The sequence below is a fragment of the Podarcis filfolensis genome (assembly GCF_964270895.1).
Source record: "Podarcis filfolensis genome assembly, chromosome: 12".
Taxonomy (NCBI): domain Eukaryota; kingdom Metazoa; phylum Chordata; class Lepidosauria; order Squamata; family Lacertidae; genus Podarcis; species Podarcis filfolensis.
In genome coordinates, this window is record NC_139614.1 from 33,460,424 (window position 1) to 33,484,953 (window position 24,530).

The following is a 24,530-nucleotide window of genomic DNA, read 5'->3' on the forward strand; positions in this document are numbered from 1 at the left end:
GGCTCCTCCAAGATGAGACCAGTACAAACAACAGTGAAGGACAAAATGGTGTTTGTCTGCATCTAGCTTAAATGTTAAGTATGCAGCAGATCCAAGGAAGAAGTGAGGCTTACCCTGGCACTTGCTCTGTTGGCCTTTTTCTCCTCATCAGGAAGTGGAGGCATCGGGTATGGGTATTTTCTGCTGGAGGCAATGGAGCCAGTAGATGACGAAGGGGACTTTGCAGGGGAAAGGGTCCTGAGGTGTTGAATAGACAAAAATAAACAGAATGTCTAGGGATACCAGCCTTGCTACAGAAACTGGAACTACTTTGAAGCTATGCTGGGAATTTGATTCAATCACTCTGCCGTACATAGTTGGAAAAGAAGCCAAAGGCTTCCAAGCTACAACAGCTTAGGAAACGGTTCAGTAGGACCAACTCCTGTGCAAATCTTGAGCAACTCTAATTCATATTAATGGAGAGTTGTTCTCAAGGGACTGCACTTTTTGACAGTGACTAAGCTAGTCCTCACCCATCTTCAGATGTTTTGGACTATGATTCCCATCAGCCTTACTCAGAATGGCTGGGCTGGCTGGGGCTGATGGGAGTTGTAGTCCAAAACATCAGATTGGCAAAGGCTGAACTACATACTATGAACCAGACTTCTTATCATTTTATGCATCAAATGATAAAAAATAAACTATTTATAAAATTGGGAATATGATTTATTATGAACCAGATTTAGGGTAGCATGGTGAATAAGAGACAGTGCTATAAATGTTCTCCCCTCAGCCTAAGTGGCTTCAGGGAAGCCACAATTTAAGTCTGTCACCTGGAATTTTGGAGATAACGATACTGGTCTATCTTATCAAATTGTTATAGGGATTACTGAGGTAATATATGTGACACTTTTATTATTATTTAACTAAAAATTCTTCCTTTATATCACATTGTATCTATGCCTTCATCTGCATTATAAAAAGGTAAAGGGAACCCTGACCATTAGGTCCAGTCGCGGATGACTCTGGGGTTGTGGCGCTCATCTCGCTTTATTGGCCGAGGGAGCCGGCATAGAGCTTCCGCGTCATGTGGCCAGCATGACTAAACCGCTTCTGGCGAACCACAATTCTCACAGCGGTTTAACTGCCAAACCCTGTTCCCAAGGGACTCTGGGAAAGCCAGGGCTGCTTGAAGGGGTGTGATACTGCTTTAAATGTATAATTCAGATGAGGCTTACGTACCTACTATATATATTTTGGAAAGTTGTTTGTTATGCAACTCTTAAGGTATATTAGCCAAATTTTGAATGATGGTTCCTGAGATCAAGGAGCAGGTTTTCATCCATGTTTGGATACATTTGGATGCTATTTCAAATCAAGAGAGCAGATGGGTTCACTGCACTGATTTTTAGCCCCTAATCTTTGTGTTTCTTAAAATTCCCAAACAAAGCTGGGTATGAGGCTGCTAGCGCATACATACAAAGCATCAACATTTTCCCTTTATTCATGCATTTTTGTACTGGCTAAGAATATGAGGAACTGGCAGAAGAACTTTTTTTAAAAAGTGACTGTGTACTAAAGAGTCACCAACCGCTTATACCAAGCATAGGCAAACTCAGATGTTTTGGGACTACAATTCCCATCATCCCTGACCACTGGTCCTGCTAGCTAGGGATCATGGGAGTTGTAGGCCAAAAACATCTGGAGGGCCGAGTCTGCCTATGCCTGGCTTATACTAATGCAAGTCCCACTGACAACTGTGCACCTATGTCAAGGATGAGGACGTCTGGAGCCTTTCCAGATGTTGTTGAACTCCAACTCCCATCAGGTCCAGCCAGCATGACCAATGGTTAGGGATGATGGGAGTTGTACTACAACATCACCTTGAGGGCTGCAGGTTCCCCATCCTTCACCTACATTGATGTAAGTCTTCGCTGGCTCAGAGCTTAACCGCAATCTTATGCATGACTACTCAGAACTAAGCCTCAACTGCGTTCAGTGAGGCTTACTCCCAGGCAAACATGTCCTGGGTATAGGGCTGCACATAAGTTGCTTTTCTGAAAGCAGCAAAGCAGAAACATTTATTACAGTGTATGAGAACGTGTTACATTATACAGAAGGCATGCAGTTCAGAGGCAAAAAAGGGTTAATTGTGAAGAAACAAAGGCAAATACAAAGAGCTGAACACCCGTAATTAGTAGACATGCAAGCAACATCCAGTGCACAGTGGTTCCAGCCAAAGTAGGAGTCTGGTTTGGGGTGGGGGCGAGGGGTGGGGAGGATAGACAAAAATGGACTGATTAGTCAGAGAAATCAGCATTTCTGTACAAGGTAAGGAAAGCACTAGCAAGTCAATGTCGGCATCACACGGAAGGGCATTCTTGTCCGAGTCAATAAGGCGTCTGCACTTTATTGACTAGAGTTATACACACAAGGGCATGGACAACTAAAGTGTCTTAAGAATCAATTCCGGAATCAAGACAGACCAAGGAAGCTCTGTATCTGGGTCATGTGCAAGAAAACATAAAAGTCAGAAGCACAGCTGGTCTCAGGTGTTCCGGTACCCTGACGAAACGCTAGACTCACTCACCGCCCCGACCCCAGTCCTGTGCTCATGGCAGCCCTTCCTCACGCTCCATCCTGGGTCCCTCTGGCTTGCTGAACTCAAGAAAGGATGTTTTTAAAAATCCCTAACCACGTGGCTGTGCCAGCAGACTGCTTAGATCCCTTATGCCTCCCTCGCCTCCATGCATCTCAGACCATGTTTATGTACTTTCCACACCAAACACCATAGTTGTCCCCACATTTCTTCAGATATCATCTACATATTTCAGGAAGCCTTTTGTATCTGATGCATTGTGTTCTTTTATACTCTGTTGGAAGCCACCCAGAGTGGGTGGGGCAACCCAGTCAGATGGGTGGGGTACAAATAAAAAAACACACATTATTACTATTATTATTTTCTGCCTCTATGGTTAATGTGAAGTGTGTGCCTTGCCCAACAGGCACTGCCTACTTATTCATCAGAAGTGGATTTAGGAAGCATGTGATCTGCCCTAACAATGTGTGTAGAACGTATAGGCGTTACCCAGAGGAACTTGGGAGCATCCAAAGAGTTTCAAGCTCCGATCCAAGCGGAAGCAGGGCCGTCTTACCCATAGGCCCTAGGGTTGCGGAGCACCCGGGCACCGGGCTCTCAGGGGCACCAGGCCGAGAGTCTGGGGCCTGAGAGATGAGTCCGGGGAAGAGCCCGCCTGCCGCTCCGCTCTCCTGCGTGCCTGGGACTGGGCAACCTGGGGGGGGAGGGCGCGCGGATCTTTGCATCCCGGCACTGCATATGCTTAAGATAGCCCTGAGCGGAAGTCCCTCCTCTGTGCATACTTTAAGAGTATATTCAGGAATACATTTTCAAAATCCAAACCACAATCTGGAATAAGTACATTTCCTGATGAAACTGCAGGTGCCCTTCTTGGACATCATCACAGAAGGAAACCAGAGAATCCTGATAAACCTTGCTCATTAAATACATCAAGCTTTCTAATAGCTTGCTATTCTTATTTGACAAGAGCATTGGTGTTTCGTGCCCAACTGCTGTTTCTGTGATACGAAAAGGAAGCTCAACAATCTTCGTTCGGAAATTATGCAGCGCAGTGGTGGATTTGTCTAATGTGCCCTCTTCTGAATGCAGATGGGATGTCATCTTTTTGAATGTGCCTCCACCAAATAAGCTCTCTGTATTAGGATGAGATACGCAGTGCTAAAGAACCCTCCCCCCGAGGTTTGCTTATTGCATGCAGGTAATCTATGCTGATGAGTTTTCAGAAATGTTATACATGGTTTGAAATACTGCAGCATGATATCTGCCCATCCCTTCCTTCTGCATCATGTGCACTTCGGCTCTAATTATTTCATGAACTTAAACTTAGCTGGAAGGGATGCCCTGACAGTCACTATGACTTATGTGTGAAAAGGCTCGACTGAAAAAAATATTGTGAACACAGTATATACCATAGAGCAATGACTGTACTCTGCCATGGTCAAATTAGGATAACCATGCTTGATTTCCAGAAATTCTTTGCTCATTCTGTTTGACTCCTCAAATTCATCAAGGATCCACACCGAAGTACAAAACTGGATACAATTTCCTCCTTAAAAGTCCTCATCTCTGCTCAGGAGCCAATTACTTCCTTTGTTTGCTCCCGAGAAAGTGCATGGCTACAAGTAGATAAGCAAATAAGTTGTGTTATCTCTCAATATGTTCTCTTCCAAGGCAAATGCTAACTATTTCAATGACTTACTTCTAAGCATGCACATTTAGAATGGCAATCTTATGCACACATACCTGGGAACAGGCCCCACTGAACAAAACGCGACTTCCCTCCCAGTAAGCATGCTGAGGATTATGCGCTAATCTTGATCACTACTAAATCAATGCTGCAGAGAATTAGCCGGTTCCTCTACAACCGTATGCAAATATATTTCAAAAGGAAAACTGGTAGATAGTTTCAGGAAACCACAACATCTAAAGTATTGTGTGTGGTTACAGGGGTGCCTTCCCCAACCTGGTGTTCCCCAGATGCTACTAGACTCCAACTCCTATCAGCCCCAGACAGCCTGGGAGTCGGAGTCCAACAACATGGGAATGAAAGCAGGTAAGCATTGGCAGGAAGCACAACCCACCTTATGTGGACCACCTATATCAGTTCTGCTCTCATAGTTTCCAGAATAGAGTAGCAGATGGCAGTCCTATTAAAGCTGCCTGTGCTAAACAGGCCGGCAGCTTTGTTTTCTGCTGTAAGTCATGGAGGTCCTCATTCAGTTTCTATAATCCTGGCAGGAAACAGTGTCACTGGCATCTCTTTATTTTCATAAGAAGCATGGGGAAAGGAGGAAAGACCCACCCCCCACCCTCCAGGCCTCTTTCCTCTTGAGCACTAGTGAAGAAAATCAGGCTCTTTCAAGTGATCTAACCCTTAACACACATGCACCCCCTGACATCCTTTCAATAGCTTTGATGGTCTACTGGAAAGCTTGAGCCCCCCTCCCATTCCTAAAATGGTTATCCAAACACACTTCAGTGTTGTCAAAGCCAGAGCCGTCCTTCCCATAGGGCTTAGTGGTGCGTCGCGCCAGGGGGCCGGCCTCTCGGGGACACCCCAGCAAGTGGGGGAGCTGCGTGGCTTTGCTGGCAACCTCCCCTTTCCCTGCATGCCTGCCAGCTGTGCCCCGCCAACCATAAGGCTAGCAGGCATACAGCTTCCTTCCCAAGCCTCTGCAGGGATCGCTCTCCCACAGTGGCATGGGGGAGAGTTGTGCCTCCCCCCGGATGGCTGGCAGTGCGCAGCTACGGCCACCCCAACTCTATCCGTGGTAATTTGGGGGTGCTGGGCGGATATTTGCACCCCGGTACCACATTTGCTAGAGACGGCCCTGGTCAAAGCAGAGTGATAAGAGTCACACACAAAGCAACTTGCTTATGTTTACATTTTTTAAAAAATCACAATATATGCATGGCAGCTCCTGCACTGATAATTTTGCAGAGAGCTAAAGGCCGAGTAGAAAGCAAAACTAAAAATCCCATGTGCAGCTTCCCCCAATGAAACCAAAAGTACCCTACGCAGCTGAAAAACTAGCCACCATCACAAACCATTTTGCTGGATTCCCGGAAGAGACAGAATTCTATGGAGGCCATCTTTGTAGCTCAGGACCCCATTTCCCCCCTTTGCAGGGGGGAAGTTACCTAGTAGCTAACCCAATGTTCCACTGGCTTCTAACCTGGAACGAATTCCACAACAGACTCTATTACATCACCACCCCTATTTTCTCCCAAACCCAGCTCTCTACAAATATTCCCTAGACTAGAACCTTTCCCATCACTAAACAAACAGTACTTGTTAGGTTTCCTGCTATGCATTCTGGACAATGCTTCTTATTTCAAGCACAGAAAAAAATGCATCTTCAGTTTCAGAAAACACTTGAAAATGCAAAAGTGCTTATGGACATTTTGCTAGCCAGGAAACAAAAATGTGCCGTGAGTCAAAGTGAGTTAACCTGATGGGACCAGCCATTGGGAGTGGGATTACCAAAATCAGCACCAAGTGGGGGGAATTCCTTCCTTCCCCAGTGCTACCATTATGTAATCTATTCAGGGCTCTAGTATCAGAAAACTATGAGATGACATGAAGAACAGGAGCCAGATCTGTACTGTCCCTCGCATCAGGGATGTTCACACATTACATTCAATGAGTGTACAATCAGTGTACACATATAGTTGACCTGTATACTCAGTTTTTCAGTATGTGTACTCAACAGTTGAGCTGTACCAATGAACAAGCATGCATTATTTCACACAAACACTTGCACGTGTGTAGTGACAGCTCATACCTACGGTCATCATAATGTGTGATGATGAACAATTTGGGAAGTAGTATAATTGGGAAGTAATTGAATATTTTATCGTGGGGTTATCTTATATGCATCTTGGTCCCAGACATCTATAAATAAGCTTATCTTCAACACCAATCCAGTTGATTCCTGCTGTTAGGCAACTCCTCTCTTCTCAAGTTTTACAAGCAGTCATGGCTTCCAAAGCAATTAGATTAGGGTTTTTAGCATGTTTCAGGGGAGGTGCTCAGTCTGAGGAGGGGATTAATGAGGTTGATACAGACAGAGAATCATGCCAAGCACCAACTGTTTGGGGAGGTTTTAAGGGAAGCTCACTAGGAAGTGCAGCTCAACAAAATATAGTATGTAGTAGAGGATTAGCAGACGGACTCAGCGCAATCCTATGCATGCTGATTCAGAAATAAATAAGCTGCCTACATCAGATTCCCCACCCCCACCCCGAATCCTCCCTCCCAGTGCAGAAGAGGTTTGTTTTTGGGTTTTTTTTTTGTACACAGGGGGGCTGCAGTGAGGAGGGATAGGAAAATCCCCTAGTAAAATACTGCATTGAATAGTATCTTCTATACCCAAATACTAACCTCAGAAACAAGAATTACCCCATTAAGGCCTTTGACCAAAAGGCAACTAGCGACTTGAGGAGATGAAGCAACACAGATGTTCTCTCCCTTATTTTTATTTAGTTTCTTTATAAATGATACCACTTCTGAATTTAATGAGGATGGGTTTTCTTCACCTAGCACTGGCCATGAACTTCTCTAAACATCACTTTGTGACAATGACATGGGTCTCCTATCCTTCTATCATCTCACCTGTAAACTGCACTGTTGCCATTAAAATCTTAGGAATATGACTAAGCCCTATTAAGCTGTTACTTGTGTGGCGGGGCAATGCAAGTACAAAGAAGGAGCCCTTGCCTTTAGTATTGTCCCCATTGTCACATGACTGCTTCCTATGTGTTCAGGCAAATGCTCCCTGTGGAATTTAGAATCTTGATTGCTCAGGGTTCTAGATCAGATGAGAAGCCCACACAAGCACTAAACACATGGGCAGTGGCGTAGCGTGGGGGGTGCAGGGGGGGCCAGCCGCACCGGGCGCAACATCTGGGGGTTAGGGTTAGGGGGCGCAAATCCACAGGTTAGGGGGCGCAAATCCACGGGTTAGGGGGCGCAAATTACTTGCCTTGCCCCGGGTGCTGACAACCCACGCTACGCCACTGCACATGGGAAACCCTTTATCTACCCATCTGTCCCACAGGAAGCCCTCTTTCTACTCTTCTGTCCATGGGTCCCATTCACTCATGTAACAACTGAACTGGGCTTATAACAACAATGTAACTGGCCACTGAGAATAGTATCCTAAGTTGGTGATTTCCAGCATTGGCGGTTGGAAAAATATAAAAGGAGGATCAAGCAAGATTATTCCTTGCATAATAAATTCTAACAGACTAAGGGAGCAGGCTCATTGTACAGTATTAAACAATTTTAAAACAGAGTGGAAATAATAGTTATTAAAATATGATTATATGGAACTGAGATATGGTGTTTTCCTGGAGAGAAGGCACTAGAATTATTTTTTAAAAAAATTCTTTTAGGAGTCCTTGCAGTCTTCTGGTTCTGATGAGACAGAACAAACAGGAATGATTCCAGTCTCCTTGTTTATTTAATTATTGGCATAAATGACTTCATCTCCTAGAAGACAGGCTCCTAGAGGTGTGGGCAAATTCACTTAATTTTTTTAAAAACCAACGACTTACTCCCCTTTCAGTGCCATCTTGATCCAATTACATGGTTTGTCTTTGAATTTTCTTAATGGATTATGGTTCATAGCTGCCAAAATGGTATTTAAATGGCACCTCAGAGGCATTTTTGTGCAGAGAGCTGTGTTCTTATCGACAAATGTTAAGAATGTGCTACATTATGCATTGATAAAATCCAAGCACAGTTTGAAAAATTAGTTATTTGACTTCCCTACATTTGTTTTAAGGACAGTTCCAGCCCTCCTTTGCTGAGATGGCAACCAATGCCCTGCCCACTCTTTTAGATGTACCATATACGGCAGTGGCATTCAATCAGGGTGCCGTGGCACCCTGGGGTGCCTTGAATGATGCCCAGGGAGCCGCGAGCTGCACTAGCCTCTGTCCCTTTCCTTCCCTCCCTCCTCTGATGCTCTCTCATGTCTCTACTTCCCCAAGGCTTGCGTGGCTGTTTGTTGCAGCAGCCCTGGCTACAAGCTCCCCAGGCAAATGGTACCTCTGGGGCTGGCCATGGAGTGCTGGTTGCCAAGAGCTGAGGCAGCATCGGAGTAAGCAAGCAAGCAAGCAGGCAGGCAAGGCAACCCATCCAGCTAGTCCACCAGCCTTTGCTGTTGGGAATGGACAGACAAGTGGGAGGCCAGGCACACAGGCAGCTGCTGCCTCCCAAGGTAAGGTGCTGGACTCACATTTGTCTTTGGCCAGACTCCATTGGGCCACTAAGGCTGGGGGCATCCTCTTCCCAGGCCCTTGTTGGGCAGTGTGAGGAGACACTTGTCTATGGGGCAGCGGGGGAGAGGAGGGGAGTTCAGAGACCAGGGATGGCAGCAGTGGCTGCCCAGAGGACTCTCAAGGAGAGGAGGCTGAGGGAACAGTTCATAAGGGAAGGTGTTTAAAAAAGGGTGAGAGACTGCCAGCTATGCAGGCAAGGGATGACATAACTGGACTCTTGAGCCCCAAAGGGAGCCATGGACTGAAAAAAGTTGAAAACTTCTTCTTTATGGGAAAGTGCCTTTTGACTGACATTTCTGCATCCGTAGGGAGAAAACAACTGGACATTCCACACTACCTACTCTTCTGTCTTAATTTTGAGGGCAAATGCAGAAGAACTTTCTTCTTCAATTGTTAAAAATATGGCAAACACTGGTTAAAGCAGAAGAAAATAAAATATTTATTGGCCAGCAAAAATGAGATTAATTTAATAGTGGCCACCTTTGCTCTGGGATGCAAAGCAGTGGCAACCATTTTCTGATTACTATCTAGCCAAACTCCAGTTTGGACACCTGTTTTGAGTGCTACTTGACAAAGGATTGAACTAGTGAAATGCTTATTTTAGGCTGCAATAACACTTATCTAGGAGTAAGACCCACTGAATTTAGTAGAGCCTTTCTCTTAGTAGACATTGCACTGTTAATGAGATATATGCACACTTATGTATTTAACATGATTACATTCTTGTGTTATTCTCTGGTTATTATTGGTTCCTTGTTATTAAGTTTTACAGGTTTTTGTATGTTTGCTGTTTGGTTTTACCAATTGGTTTGTATTGTATGCTTGTAATTAATTTTTTTTCTTCTTATTTTGATCTGTTAGTTGGCATTATGGCCAATGGCTGAAACAAAGAAAGCACAACCCAACTGAATATTCACACAACACATCTTTAGCCTCTTGCCATGAAGAGCAATTAATTCTTTCCAGCATATTTCTGACTTCTAATGGATATACTAGGTAAATGCTCTGCTAACATGCTTGCATGCTTCCCGTTTTTTAAATTATGGTGCACAAATGATAACCTATGTACAATTCGACTACTTGCTGCAATTTAACACCTTTATTGTAAAAGCACTGGGTTGGCACTAACAGCACAACCCTACTCATGTCTATTAAGAAGTAAACCCCACTGCTTTCAATGGGACTTATTCCCGGTAAGTGGGTATAGGATTGCATCTTAAGTGTATTATAAAGCTACTAGCTTCAATACACTGACCTTTTAGCTATTTCAACTAATGTTACTTGATTAGTGGTAGACATAGATCATGCCCACAAAAAGGCTACTTGGCATCAAACGAAGAGAAAGCTACTAAAAGCTAGAGATGATGATGGGAAATACATGCACTATGAACATCCTTTTCAAACGGCTTCATTAAAACAGTCAGAAAAGAATTGCAATTGCACAATGAAGCCCAAAAAAGACATCAGAAGGCAGCAAATGAACAAAAAGGGTCCTCAGCATCTACAATAAATCACTTGTATTGGAAGATACAAGATAAGGAGTCCCATCATATCTGGAATATGCTGGAACAGCTCTTAAAAGATGATAGAGAATTAATTTACAAAATACCTAAAGTAGGGTCCTTCAGTGTTTTTATTCACATCTTCTACCCACTTAGCTACATTATATTCTGTTTTGAACCATGGGCTTAAATACCTGCAAAAAGCAATGGAAGGAACAGAGAAAGCAGAAGAAGAATAAAGAAATATCTGGTAACACACAGCAGCATAAGCTCAGTTTGGCTGTTTTACATCCTCCAAATGCCAAGGATTGTCTTAAATAAATCAGTGTGGAAGTTGGGTGAAGAATATCTGAGCCACGGGGGTTCAAAATGAATTCCCTTGGAAGCGGAGGCTTACATTTGCAATTTACTTTTGCCTTGAGAGAGAGAACTACCCATCTCTTAAATCTCTAAATCTCGGTCTGGATGCAAACAGACTTAGAATCACTGAATCTGCCCAGTGAGGAAGTACGCGAGAGACAGGTGCTGCCAGCAACTGCCCTTCCAAAGTGAGGACTACTTTAATCTCTTATAAGCACCTCCTGAAAGCTTCAGGCAAGTCGTTTTGTCTCAGTGCTGTGTCTTTAACCTAACTTATACAGCGAGCAAATGTTCTCTGCCTTGGACCACAGGTCAGGCGTACATGTCACCACAGGTCAGGAGTACATAGGCAGACCACCTTGGATACTTGCAGGTTGATCTGAGAAAAGGCAGCTAAGAGATGGGTCCCTCTTTTACACCAGGGGCTGAACATTACAGTCTTGGGGACTCTTTCACGTCCACAGTTGCAAATAAACCAGGTCCTGCCAGTTAAATGACAGGAAATGTTACTGACTTGCAGTCACATGTGGGTTCTTTGGTGCACATGTCTAAAACACAAGAAGCTGTTTTTGCATTGCAGCACAAGCTGTGTACCCAGAGGCTCACTACACACTGCCCTTTCTTCATGTTGCTGGCAATACGTGGAAGACCGTGGTGAGATGCAGAAACAGATTATTCTGTGCAGTGAGCTGCTGCACACACAAAACAGCTGCCATGTAGTAGCGATCTACCGGACAGAACTGTTCGGCCTACAGTCCTCTGCACACTTGCATGGGAATAATTCCCAGTTAACTCATGGGGTTTACTTCTGAGTAGCCTTTGTTTGCAGCACAAAGACTGGGCTGCACTACACTTGTGACTCTTATAAGCTGGGCAATTGCCCATGCAACTTGAATATAGCCTTTGACCAATATGCACGGATCCTTCCATCTGCTTCCCAAAGCCCAGTCCTGGTCAACGCTATGTGCAAGACACAGTATTAAAAAAATAAATAAATCCAGATTGAACCTAACAACCATTGTTTTATCAATGGAAAGTATATTCTACTTTGTCCTCTCTTTGCAGCACAGATTACATGAGTACTTGTTTGATAAAATTTACTACTGCTACATTAATATTGCTGCTTGTTTAAAAAGTCAATGAAGTGCAGGGACAAAGTGGTAACGCCAATGTGGTGTAGTGGTTAGATCATTGGGACTAGAATGGGAGGGAGCTAGGCTCAAATTCCCCCTCACCCAGGAAGCTCACTAAGTGACCTTGGGCCAGCCACTGTCAGCCTAACCTGTCTCAGAGGGTTGTTTTTAGGATGAAATGGGTGGTGGAGGCGGGAGAAATATGTGTGCCACTTTAGGCTCCTTGAAGGAAAGATGGGGCATTAATTATATGCAATAAATATGGTTCATAAATTACTTTTAAATCCACCTACAGCTGACACTAAGCCAGAGACTCCATGACCTTGCTACTGCTGCAAGTTATAGCATATTAAATGACAATATGTAATCTGACTCTGGAGAATGTCAGGATTTATTTTATAGAAAAACAATTTCCCAGGTCTTCACAACTGTGGAGAAAAATGCACTGCTGCCCTCAGTGGAATCTCAACAGGACTTCCAGAGAGAAGGGCAGGAAAACAACAACCCCAACTTCCTCTTTGCCACCTGCCCCAACCCATTAGTCTCTATTCATCAATGTGTATCTCACAATCTACACCAATCTTCCCATTTCACTAAGCCACTAGGTGGCAATGTATTGGGTGAACCATTTTTAGCTTGTGTTGAATGTGGGCTTTCAACAGAAATAAAAATCAGATGGTGAATTTATTATATCCAATAATCAAACACTGTTTGCATCATTCTGTCTAAGCTGCGTAACTCTCCCACCCACTCACCCCAACCACATAAGCACAGGCATCGCTTTAATTCTCTATCAGCTGTAATTGCTTCTAATTAGTCTACTTACTTTCAACAGCAAGTTGAAAACTAGGAGTGCTTTATGTTTTCCATCTCGGTTCCTAATTAAAAAGTAAAAGTTCAAAGCACAGCCGCAAGACAAATTTGCTAGCGAAGCAATGGGCTCATGGGCAAGACATTATGCGCTGGTTCTTATCTTGCAGTTTTAGTGGGCTTGTGTGAGAGCAAATGACAAACCTTTAACCTACACTTTTTATTGTAAAGGCTCGTTTGGTAACCATGAAGCACTCCTGATCTGGATTTTACAATGAGAAAAGAGAAAGTTATCACGGCAACAAAGCATGCAACGGTTGTACAAGACTTCTGAGGCTTCTTCGCACCAAGTACACACACTGCTATTATTTCTGAGCAACCTGAAACGGTAGCTTTTAACATCATGCCAGGTTGCAGAATGAAACCAAGAGGGGCTCTGTGGGGGTTAACTGTGCATCGGTCATCATTGATATAGTATAACCCATCAGATCAAATGGTAAAACTTTGCTTAAAACGAAAAAGAAAAAACTTCTTAAGCCTACAAAACTTAAAACCAGTGGCTTGATTTGGCTTGCAGCACAACATGCAACAATGCAGAAGTCCCAGGTCTTATAAGACTGGGGGGCAGGGGGGATTACACACATCAGGCCAGCAAGGAGGAGGGCTTAGCTAGCGCTGCCATCAGCAATCAAAGGCGGGTTTGGGGGGTATTTTGCCACAGTGATACTTTTGGGAAGAAACTTTTAATGGGATAAAAAAAAAGTTGCCCCAAATGGAAGGGCACTTAGGACTGACCTGTGATCCCGATCCCTTGTCTGGGGGTGGTGAGAACCCCTGTGGCTTATGCCTTGGGGTGGGATTTGGTTGGTGTGGGAAAGCCCAGGCTCAGAAGCATGGGATGCTCTGCTGCAAAAACACAATATATAATAGGGGTGGGGAAAATCTAAGCCAAAGTTTATATCATTTATAACAATGAGGAAGATGCACACCTATAGAGGCAAAGTTAGTACAAATGAACAAAGGAATGGCTACCCGGGAAAGGAGTTCACTGGGACATGCTTTAACACATGCTCCTATGCCAACACTCAGGGTCTTGGTGTTAATGGTCAAAACTGTTGTTCTACCCATTTAAGTTTGCAGAAAACTCTGGGACGTTAATGTCTCATCTTTGCAAAATTATGGAAGTAAAATACACTTTACTGGGCCAGTAGGAAAATAGCCCCACAGAAATTGTCAACTACGGAAGTTCTCTTTTGCTCCACTAACACGATACCATGCAAGCAAAATGACCACTTGGTCTGTTTTGTGTAACACTGATCTTAGGGACCAATATGGCAATAAAACTATGCATTTCCAGCAGTCATTAATCAACTCCTCTAAAGGGTTCAGGATCAGGGGGTTTTTTGTCCCCCATTACCACCAAGACCAGCTTGCTTTAATGACTCTGTAGCCTTGGGGAGTGGTCATCTTATATCCATGTAGTTAACCTTTCACCAGGAATGCTGCAATAGACAGCAGCACAGAGACGCCAGTTCTCCAGATATTGAGAACTTCTCTTTTGGCTCATTTTGGATGTCATTTGCATTCAGATCACACTACTTCACAGGTTGTGGCAAGCACATGAACACATAAAATATACGTTGCCACACGTGGATTGTTCATTCCGTACAGCATGTATCAGTAGATGGCATTGCACAAACAAAGCAAACTGTTTTAAGTAAGTCTTATTCAGCAATATGTAGTTCTCTAATGAAAGTATATAGCTGAAAGTAATACGAAACTTCCAAGCAAATTAACACATAGGAAAGTATCTTCCTTTTACAGAGAAGGGCTTCCTGAACTCCTGGCGTCTTGTGAAACTAAAATGGTTATCCGATGTTATTCAAACTACTTTACTAAAATGTGCATCTAATGGGATACAAACCATATCCAGAATTAGGAAAGAACCAGATAACAGAAACTGAGGTAAGCTATGTTGTATATTTATTTATCTTGCAGAATGCTACACCAGGGTAGCCAACCCTCCAGAGGTCGCTAAAGTACAATCCCCATCACCCATGACCACTGGCCATGTACTCTTGGGCTGATGGGAGTTGTAGTCCAACAACATATGTAGGGTAACATGTTGGCTGCTCCTGCTGATTAGGTAGAGAAGTTTACTGTGGAATGTATTAGATGATTTCCAATGTGTCCTCAATAGGTCTCCCTGAATAACATTTGCCCTAAATGAGAAAGTTAACATGCAGAATGGTACATTTTGAAACATTACATCTGAACTCTGCATTAGTGCTGCCGTCTAAATCTCTTCTCCCCACTTCCCCCAGTTGCAAGATGGCATTAAATATCCATTTTCATTGGTAGTGAAACACACCTGGATGTCCAATCAGGGACTTTCTTCCCATGCAGGTTAACAGGCAGCAGTAAACAGGTGTGGGGAATAGTGCAGCACACAAAGGTGAGAAGGTGTGGGGCTTCTAGTTAACAGGGGGGACAAAACTGCGATGGGAAAGCCTGCTTCACTGCCCATCCTGCTAAGGAGAATACATTTAACAAGCTAGAAGTACTTCTTAGGGCCAAGCTAGATGTGATGTTGAACAGATCATTGTCTCTTGTGTTTTCTCCCCTTTAAAATAGCAGCCATGGGAGCGGGGGGGGGGGGGAATCTGGACTGCCTAGGTGAGGGGGGATTGGCGAATTTTCAAAAACAAAAGCAACTTTTAAAAACACATGGTCAAAATAAAAACCTGTTGCCACACCATTTAATAATCAGTACTTTCAGTGAGTCTAGAAGCCTTCTGGTTCAAATATGTAGCAGGAAGGAACTGAAACAGAAATAGTTAGATAGTCTTTCGGTTTTGGTTTTCAACTAGAAGGTCAAACTTACTCGGTGGAATTAGACCGTGGCCTAAATCTTTTGCCTTTGACTTTCTTCCTGTTGCCGCCTATATTACCTGAAATAAGACCAAAGGATCAGTCAGTGGAAAACAATACGATGGAACCAAGGAAAGTAGCATGCTAGAAGTCATTTGCATTGACTTTTATTCTCCCTTTCTTTCTCCTCCACCCTGAAGTAGTAATACGACCTACCTGCAGATACAAGGGACTGAACGTAAGACTTTATATGTGCAAAGCATGTACTCTAACTCTGGCATTGTAGGTATGGCTGCAGCATGCTGGTTGACAGCATCTACTCTGCAATGGTTATGAATACTGCTGACGCGATGGTCATTCTCACCTTGCCATGAGTTACTCCTGGGTCGCCCATTCTGACAGATGTCCGAAAGGTTCTTTGCATCTTGGATTCTTTCACTCCATGAATGAGATAATCCGTTTGACCTGGAGTAAATGGCAAGACTTGCATGAGCTGGCTGGTTTGGGTACATAAAGCATCTATTAAGGACATTATTCATGAACTTTTAAGTTGAGGATTACTTAAAGGTCTGTTTACAATACCCAAAATGTCTGCCTAAATCAGCAGTCCGTGAAAAGTCCAGTTAAGCTTCACTTCTGCTCCTACAACTGTTCCTAAATCTATTCATTCCCTAAAATAGTGTGCACATTGCTACATATCTACTCAGGACGCATTCATAAACCCATTTCTAATTGAATTTCTAAGGGCATCTATTTAACATGTCCCATTTTCAGATTCTAGACCTTTCTAGTTATGTTAGTCTATGTGGGATATCTCATTTATTTGCCAGACAAGGATGACTGTCAAATAATTTGGCAGGCTCATGAACACAATGGCAGGTGAGAGGCTGCATTATTGCACTCAGAGGTGCAAATATTTGGATGCTGGGTCATCACTGGTGCCTTTACAACTGGCTCAGAGGAGATGCGTACACAAGTCATCTAGAAACAAAAGAAGAAAGCAAGTTTCTTCTACACCTGGCAGAAGTGCAACTTAGTCCTTCTCCTTTCCCACTTGGTTTCTTCAGACCAGGCTTCTCCAACCTGGTGTCCTCTAAATGTTTTGGACTACAACTCCCATCAGTCCCAGCCAGCATGGTTGTTGATGAAGGATGATGGGAGTTGATGTCCGAAAGCTCTGGAGGTCACCAAATTAAGGAAGGCTGCCTTAGAGGGTCGAGCTTGGAGCAGCAGGAGGATGTTCCAAGGGAGAAAATGATTTCTTCCTTTCCCAGGTTGCGTTCTCTCTGTCCATCTTGTTTCCCCAGAGGAAAACTAAGCTGGAAGAGGCTTACTTTCTCATGTAAGTTCTGGAACTCAAACTTGCTTATGAAGCTCATTCTCTGAGATGGCTTATGCAAACCTGGTTAAATCCTAGGTTTTGCACATCCACAAAAAAAAAAAAACACGCTATCCTAATTCCATCTGTCCTGCCACTTGATTTTTTTTTTTTTAATTTGACAAAAATGATATTCCAATTGAACCACTGAGCAGTATATAAGATATATTAAAATCATCAATAAAAATTTATAAGTTTGAAAATTAATTAAAACTGACAGTGAAAGAGATTAAAACACGTCAGCATCTATGTGCCTGCATAGACTTGCCTAAACTACTTTTATTTTTTTAACAAAATTTATATAGATAGTAGATAAGCATCCTTTATACCTTAGAACCTTTTCTCTTGCATAAATAAGACAAAATGCCATGGGTTGGATCCAACCAAAGTCAGATGAACCTGAATTTGAAATCAAGTGGTGTTAATTTAAGCCATGACTAACTTGTCCCGTTGATTTTGACTGAATCCAGCCCCATATTTCTCTTGCTTTTTCTAACCTTTCTTCCCTGTGCAATTTTTTATTAATAAAATATGTAAGATATGAAGGACTGCATCCAACAGATCTTTCCCCCCGCTCATTAGTCCAACTATTGTAGTCTGAAACTTTTGTGAAGGTAAATTTCCTGCCTGATACTAAGCACCCATAATATAGGCCATGCCAGTTTTAAACTTAGGTAGGTTTACAGGTAACTGACAAGAGATACTCTTTGTCCTAATGTAGACAGACCTTAAGAGTTTCATACCATTATACAGTAAAGAACAAACAAGTGGTTGAAATGAGGAATCAATGGAAATGGGGGGGGGGGGAATGACACACAACATTATACAATGGAATTTAAGCAATGCCCATTTTAAAAGTCAAGCTTCATAGAATGAACAAAATTTTGCTCCCTTATGTGGAAACAAAACCTAAATAAGACAAAATATCAGGAAACTGGTTTTCCAAAAATTCTGTTATATTTAGGCATTCAAGAAGTTCAACTGCAGATGGATATGCAGCTTTGAAGATTATTCTCAGAAAAATCAACATTTTAATCCTTCCACAAACATAAACCCTCAGTCAAGAAACTGGATGTTGACTTAGGAGTTACTTTTCAAGTTGACATCTGCCATGCAAAAATTAAAGAGAATCTCACAAAGGTATAAAAACCCTCAGTATTAAACAGACATTTGCATCGGCATTACGTATGCATCACTAAGCTACTACATTCACAACTTTGAATCTGAGGAGCAAATTTCCTCTGTTTCTTTTCAGTTTCTCATTTGAAAACCACCAGAAGCATGAATGCTCTTTAAAAAGAAAAAAAGGGGGAAATGATGGTTCACAAAATAGCCTGTCCATTATTAGTATTATTACATGGCAGAATTATTGTGAAAGCCTTCTAAGATGCTTGAGGGGAAAAAGCAATTCCATAATAAATCTCTACATGCTAAAAGATAGGGGGGGAGGTTTACAGTTCAAGGGGCCTTGTTAACTTCATGAACTATTAAATGCACCAGGATGTGTGTGCAGTTTCAAAATGGTGCATATGCCTTTTTTCAGCAGACAGAGCAATGCACAGTCCATTGCCTCATGTCATGCACAAAGCTCCAGATCCACAACAGAGCTCCATGTACATGTCCACTGCATTTCCTTTCACAGAAGAGGGCAAGATATGTTTGCTCACCCTGGATGCGTCACACTCCAGAGACATTGGATTGGGGATTAAATCTGGCAGAATCAAGGTGTCGGCAGTGATTCTACGGCCTGACCACGACAATCCTGCCTCCATGGATAATTGGTTGTAATAGTGAAGGGCACAGCCCACATGGCGGTGTAGCAGCTTCTCACACACTCCAAACCTGCTGCTGCAAGCTTGGCCAAAATGCATGGGAAGCCACTCATAAAACTTTGTGCCACGCCTACAAGGATCGACATCACAAGCTAGTTCACCCACAAGGGTGGCTGTGTATGTAAATCAGGCCTTCCTTGGTCAATAAAAAGAGAGAAATGCCAGATGGAAATGCCAGATTTGGCAGCATACTAAAGAACAAAAAGGCAGGGCAAACTAGTGATAAAATACAACACTTCTAACATTTCTATTACCGTAATTCATTAATGTTATAACAGTTAATGAAAGTACAGCATCCCCCTTCTTTGATTACTTCATCGTAATATCAAATTCATGGCAATTTGGGTACAGTGTTTTGCTTGATTAGGAGCTAGGACACTTTATAAGCAGCAAAACAAGGCACTTCCAAGCAGAAGGAGATGGCTATCAGAACTGAGGATCTGATTTATCTGTGGGGCTACAAAGCCCACCCACCCACCCACTCCACCAATATAATTTGTCAGAGTTTTAGATCCCCAAAGAAGTGTATTTGAAAAGAGAGGATACAACTAGTCAGTAATCAAAGACCAAAGGGGGTCACTTTAAACACACACACACACACACACACAGTCCACAAAAGGAAGGAAAGAAGTAATCAAACCTGCTGCAAAACAATGAAAGGTTCTGACTAATGGAATAATGTGTGATGGAACAGGTAGAAATCTGAAAATGCGACAGAAAAGCAGACCTCTTCTTAGAACTAGATGCAGAGTTTGTGCTGACTCCAGGCGGCATGTCGCTATAAAAGGAGTCGGCCTCACCAGGCTTTTTTACATAATCTCCCTGAGGGATTTGTCTAAAGCATAATGAACATTTTCAAGTCAGAAACACACTGAAGGTTAAAAAACAAAAACAAAAAACACATGCATATTCCAAATATATGTATGTATATATATGTGTAAATAAATACACACTCATATACATATACATATACATATATATATAGCACAGGAAAAAGCTTAGAAAGGAGACCATGAAAATTTATCACATAACTATATAAATAAGAGAGAATGGCTACCTGAGAAAATAGGCTTACATTCTGTAATGGGGAAATGCATTCCCTGAGATACTTAAAAGTCTAATTAAGATATACACCCATTACAGAGTGTGTTTTCCTTAATAGGCCTAAAGGCAACAAGTTTGAACAATTTGATTTAAGAGACACTCAAGAGCGGGGTTAGGTATTGCCACCCTCTACATCCCCAATCGTTCCTTTTCTCCATCTCATGACAGGTTGGAGCAATCAGTAAAGAAGGCCTTGATAATTAATAGGCAATTAAAAAAAAACAAAAACACCCAATATTGTCCAAATATGACATGCGCACAGTGAAGGGGATTTCCTACTGCTGCCTAGCAGTCATAACAAACTTAGTTCCCCATCCCAAATTCAACTAAGGAGTTTCTTTCGTTAAAAAGGATATTCAAGAAATACCAAATCCCACTCTTCAACCCAAGATTCAAACTAATGCAATAGATTATAGATATATACCTACATACACCAGTACAATTTTTGTACTTTCCCTTACAAAAAAATTAGTTTTACACAAAGGGAAAAAAAAGATTCCATATCTATGACACTGGACTCCTGTACTTTGAACTGTGATCAAAGAACACTTACAGGATGTTATCTAAGAAAGATTAATTAATTAATTATTGTGTGTGACCAACAGAGGTAAGAGTACTTGCTTTTCTAGTTTTCTTGAAGTACAAGATTTTTAATGTCAAACTTAGAGCTAACCCAACAGTGTTTTTTAGAATTTTGTGAGCATGAAAGTGGAAAGGATAGAGAAGATATTTTTCATAAAGCCAAGTTGCCACCTAACCGCTTACCTTTTTGACACCATTTGTTTTCTAGTCCTAATGATCACAAGCTCAGCTGCTACCTGGTGCCATTTTATAGGGAAGCATTGCCCTCAGCTTCAGATGCCAGCACATGGCATCTTCATGAGGCCAAATCAAACCAAGGTCAATGCTGCTGGGCCTTATTCTAGAGCAGGGGTGAGGAGCCGGGGGTCCTCCAGATGTTGCTGGACTCCAAGTCCCATCAATCCCAGCCAGCACAGCCAATGATGACGGAAGCTGTAGTCTAACACCATCCATGAGGTCCCTTAGACCTCCTTTCAAGCTTTTTTTTTAATTTGGAAAAAAATATTGTGGCTTAAAAAAACAAGTGCTCAGTACCAGTCAGGAGTGGGATCATACATGGTTATATTAATCCCTCTTTTGATTAAAAAGGCAAACATGCAGACAAGTTCATAATGGAAAGGATTAGTACCCAGGTAATTGGAAAATGCTCCAGTAATCAATGTTATGTACTAAGCAGAATTGAACTGGGACTAAGGTTAAATTTCAAAACTGTGGCTGCAAAGAAAATAAAGGTGTAATAAAAAAACCCCAGCCCACCTAGGGCAGGTATGGGGAACCCATGGCCCTCCTGGTGTTGTTAGACTCTAACTCCCATCAGCCCCAGTTAACATGACCAATGGTCAGTGATGATGGGAGTTGTAGTCCAAAAATATCTGTATTAAATCTTTGTTTTTTGTAAAATCTCAATAAATATTTTATTAATATATATATATATATATCTGGAGGTCCACAGGGTTCTGGTCTCTGCCTCAGGGCTTCACCCTCCTAAAATAACATATCTGAGAATACAGGAATCCAAGTCTTAAGGGACAACACATTAACACTACAAAGATAGGAGCCATTTAAATTAGATTCATCAGCCCACAGCTCCATGTACACAAAAAACGTTACATTCCTAGCCATACTGATGTCTCTAATATATATATATCCCAACTAAATAATAAATAGGGATCGCATCTGAAGCATTCTGTGACATGTGGCCACACATTGCTTTTTCACATACCTCTGTCTTCGATAGTTTCTTACAAGAGGAAGGAAGAGAGATAAGAGAGTGAGTTACCATGTTGTACTTGCCATTACTCTACTCAGTGTCATAAGCTAAGAAGTGGATCCTAAGAACTCCCAGTGGATTTCCACATGCAGAATGGGAAAGACCCACACCCTTCTTGGCATCTCTTTGATGCCCCTGAAAAGCCACTTCAGAGAGTTGTGAAACTTTTAGGAAGAGCACAGGACCAGGTGTGGGTGGCGCAGTTGAAGGGGGGGTAGGACCCACCTTTGTGCAGCCCTTAGGATCCAGTCCCAAAGATATAAATTAGAAAAGAAACCCTAGCAGAAATTGAGTATTTTTGTCACTATGAAAACTGCATGCAATGAAGCATCAGCTTTATGTTTGAAATGCATAGGCAAAGGCAAAGGAAAGCCCTTTGGAAAAAAATGATGTTTCTTATTTCAAACCCTCCAGACCCTGGGCAATATGAACTCACACGCTGACCTGGTTCACATGACACAGTAAGACAAACTATGGCTTGCTGTGTCATGTGAACCCAAGTCAATGGCTTATTAGGTCCACAAAGATGTGGGCTTCCAGAAAGGAGCTTGCAGCCATTTTGCTCCTCCCCAGTCCTGAGCTGAGCTAAGCCACAATTTGACTCATGCTGTCCAAACTCAGGCTTGTTGTGAAACTCCTTCCTCACTAACCATGAGGTTTCTTGCGCAAACCAGATCTATTTTCATTCTCTCCTCATTCAAGGAAGGAGAGCGCAATCTCCTCTGGTACCTTTCAAGAGCTGCCTAACTTCATAAGTAGAGTTAGTATCATTTAACTGACTGTTAAGAAGAACGCTGCTTGCTGAGACCAAAAGTTGTTGTTAGGTAGAAACAATGCACAATCTCAGGCTTGGACGTCACAGGAAGTCAAACCCTTTTCAAGCTTTCTGGGGTTGTTTCCCCTCCTCATGCCAGGGTAGGAGTAAGAGGGGGGCACTGAACAGTGTGCACAAAGCATGTGGCTTATTCCCAAAACCTTGGGAGCCTAGCAACCCAGACTTATCAACATGTGTGAATGTGGCCTAGGATCAGTGCATGAGTTCAATAAATTTTATTTTTCCTATCATACATTTCATTTAGACATGCTGAAACAAAGGTGTGCAGTAAATAATTAAAGATAGAATGTGAGAAAGTTATACTAAAAATTAGTAAGACAGGCTGTTGCCAGTAAATAATATAATTATTATGGCAAGTTTGACTTAAAGAGTACATCAGCTTTGCTGGCTGGGTCTCTGGATGTCACTGGACTACAATTCCCAAAATCCCCAGGCAGGATGGCTAGACTTGCTTTACTCAAAGGCTGTCCTCCAGTCCTATGCAGCCTTCAGTCTGCAGATGTTGGACAACAAGTCTTCTGAGTACAGCAAGCCTAGAAAGGCAACTATCTGCAGAGAGGAGAACTGGAAGCGGTTCTGATTAGGAAAACTTCTGATATTCTCTTTTGCCTAAATCATTTGATAATTCACACTGCCAATCCATACTTTTACTTTATCAAATCATAATAAAATATAGAAAATCTTATGAAATAAAAAAAATTACCTTTATTAATATAAGATATATATATATAATATAAATTACTTACTTGTAACCCCATGCAGTTATGCCCATAATCAGAGCCAACACTAAAATTGTACCAGCGATAGCACCTATAATAATATTTGTGCTAGTGACACCTAGATTAAAAAAAGAAGGAAACAAGAATCTGAATGTACCTCATTTTGAGGCGATGGGACACATACATAAAACTACAAAACTTCGATTATCCTAATACAGTTATTCAGCTAAGTCATACTTGGGAGTAGAGCTATTAAAATCAATAGACATGTCCATTAATATTTAAATGGGTTTATTCAGAGTATGATATATTTGGAGACAGCCTTAAATTCAGATTGCTTGTTTCATTTTTAGAGGTGTAAAACTCTGGGATAAATATCCTCAGGGAGACATGTAGCAGCAAAGAATAAAGTGGGATTCAAGACAACGTGGGCCAACTTAGATGTGTTTCTTTGTTTTTTTAGTAAATAGCAGCTGAGTGTATGCATGTCACAATCTGGATCTGAACCCTGGCAAGAGCGGATTCAGCTTTTTGCCCCTGCCACAGCTCTGATCTAGGGGGCTGCACTCTCATTGAAGGAGCAGATGCTTCATCTGAATCCAGCCCTGCCAATGAAAGAACAGTGGCTTGGACTACCTTTTACCAGAAGACAACTATGGCCTTTCCTGGATCAGGATAACTTAACCACAGTTGCCCATGTACTGGTAATCTCAGAGTTGGATTATTGTAATGCTATCCATGTGAGGTTGCACTTGAGGTTTGTCTGGAGGCTGAAAAATGTGGTGGTCAGGCTGCTTGTGGAGGCAACTGCCACCAGCATATAAAACCTTGTCTGTGGGATATGCAGTGACTGCCAATCTTCTACCAGACCATGTTCAAGGTCTTGGTACTCCTTGACCATATATAACCATATACCAAGTCAGATGATTGGTCAATCTAGTTCAATATTGTCTGCAGTGCCTGGAAGTGGCTATGAATGGTTTCATAGTGCAGTTCCTCCACACACACACCCCAATCTAGAGGTGCCTTGGACTCAATGTGGAACCACTGAGTGATGGCCCTTTTTACAAACAATGACTTCTAAGACAACCAAGTCTCGTGGCAGGTAGCTGTATCTGATAAACTGGGCTCTGGCCTGTGAAAGTTGGTCCAATGGTACCTATTGACAAAAGACTCTACTGCTGTGATGGCATGTTAAGTGGAAAATAAATGCACATGCTTTGAAGTCTGACCCCCAAAGTAGCCTGTGATCATTTCATTAAATTGTA

General features: G+C 42.3%; 1 protein-coding gene across 17 annotated transcripts in view; it reads right to left on the minus strand.

Moving 5' to 3' along the window:
- The window catches only part of ADAM22 (ADAM metallopeptidase domain 22), a 204,640-nt gene that overhangs the window by 3,737 nt on the left and 176,373 nt on the right, over positions 1 to 24,530 (minus strand). For 2 of the 17 annotated variants that reach the window (XM_083578538.1, XM_083578531.1), the window contains 8 exons: positions 23,290 to 23,380; positions 21,661 to 21,678; positions 19,393 to 19,587; positions 15,907 to 16,007; positions 15,556 to 15,622; positions 13,467 to 13,577; positions 10,476 to 10,562; positions 114 to 237 (listed from right to left, as the gene is read on the minus strand). In XM_083578538.1, the coding sequence (XP_083434664.1) occupies positions 114 to 237; positions 10,476 to 10,562; positions 13,467 to 13,577; positions 15,556 to 15,622; positions 15,907 to 16,007; positions 19,393 to 19,587; positions 21,661 to 21,678; positions 23,290 to 23,380 (794 nt within the window). Of the gene's footprint in view, positions 1 to 113; positions 1,345 to 10,475; positions 10,563 to 12,886; positions 12,934 to 13,466; positions 13,578 to 15,555; positions 15,623 to 15,906; positions 16,008 to 19,392; positions 19,588 to 21,660; positions 21,679 to 23,289; positions 23,381 to 24,530 lie in introns of those variants that run through there. The other 15 variants (XM_083578541.1, XM_083578542.1, XM_083578536.1 and 12 more) reach the window with 13 other exon arrangements.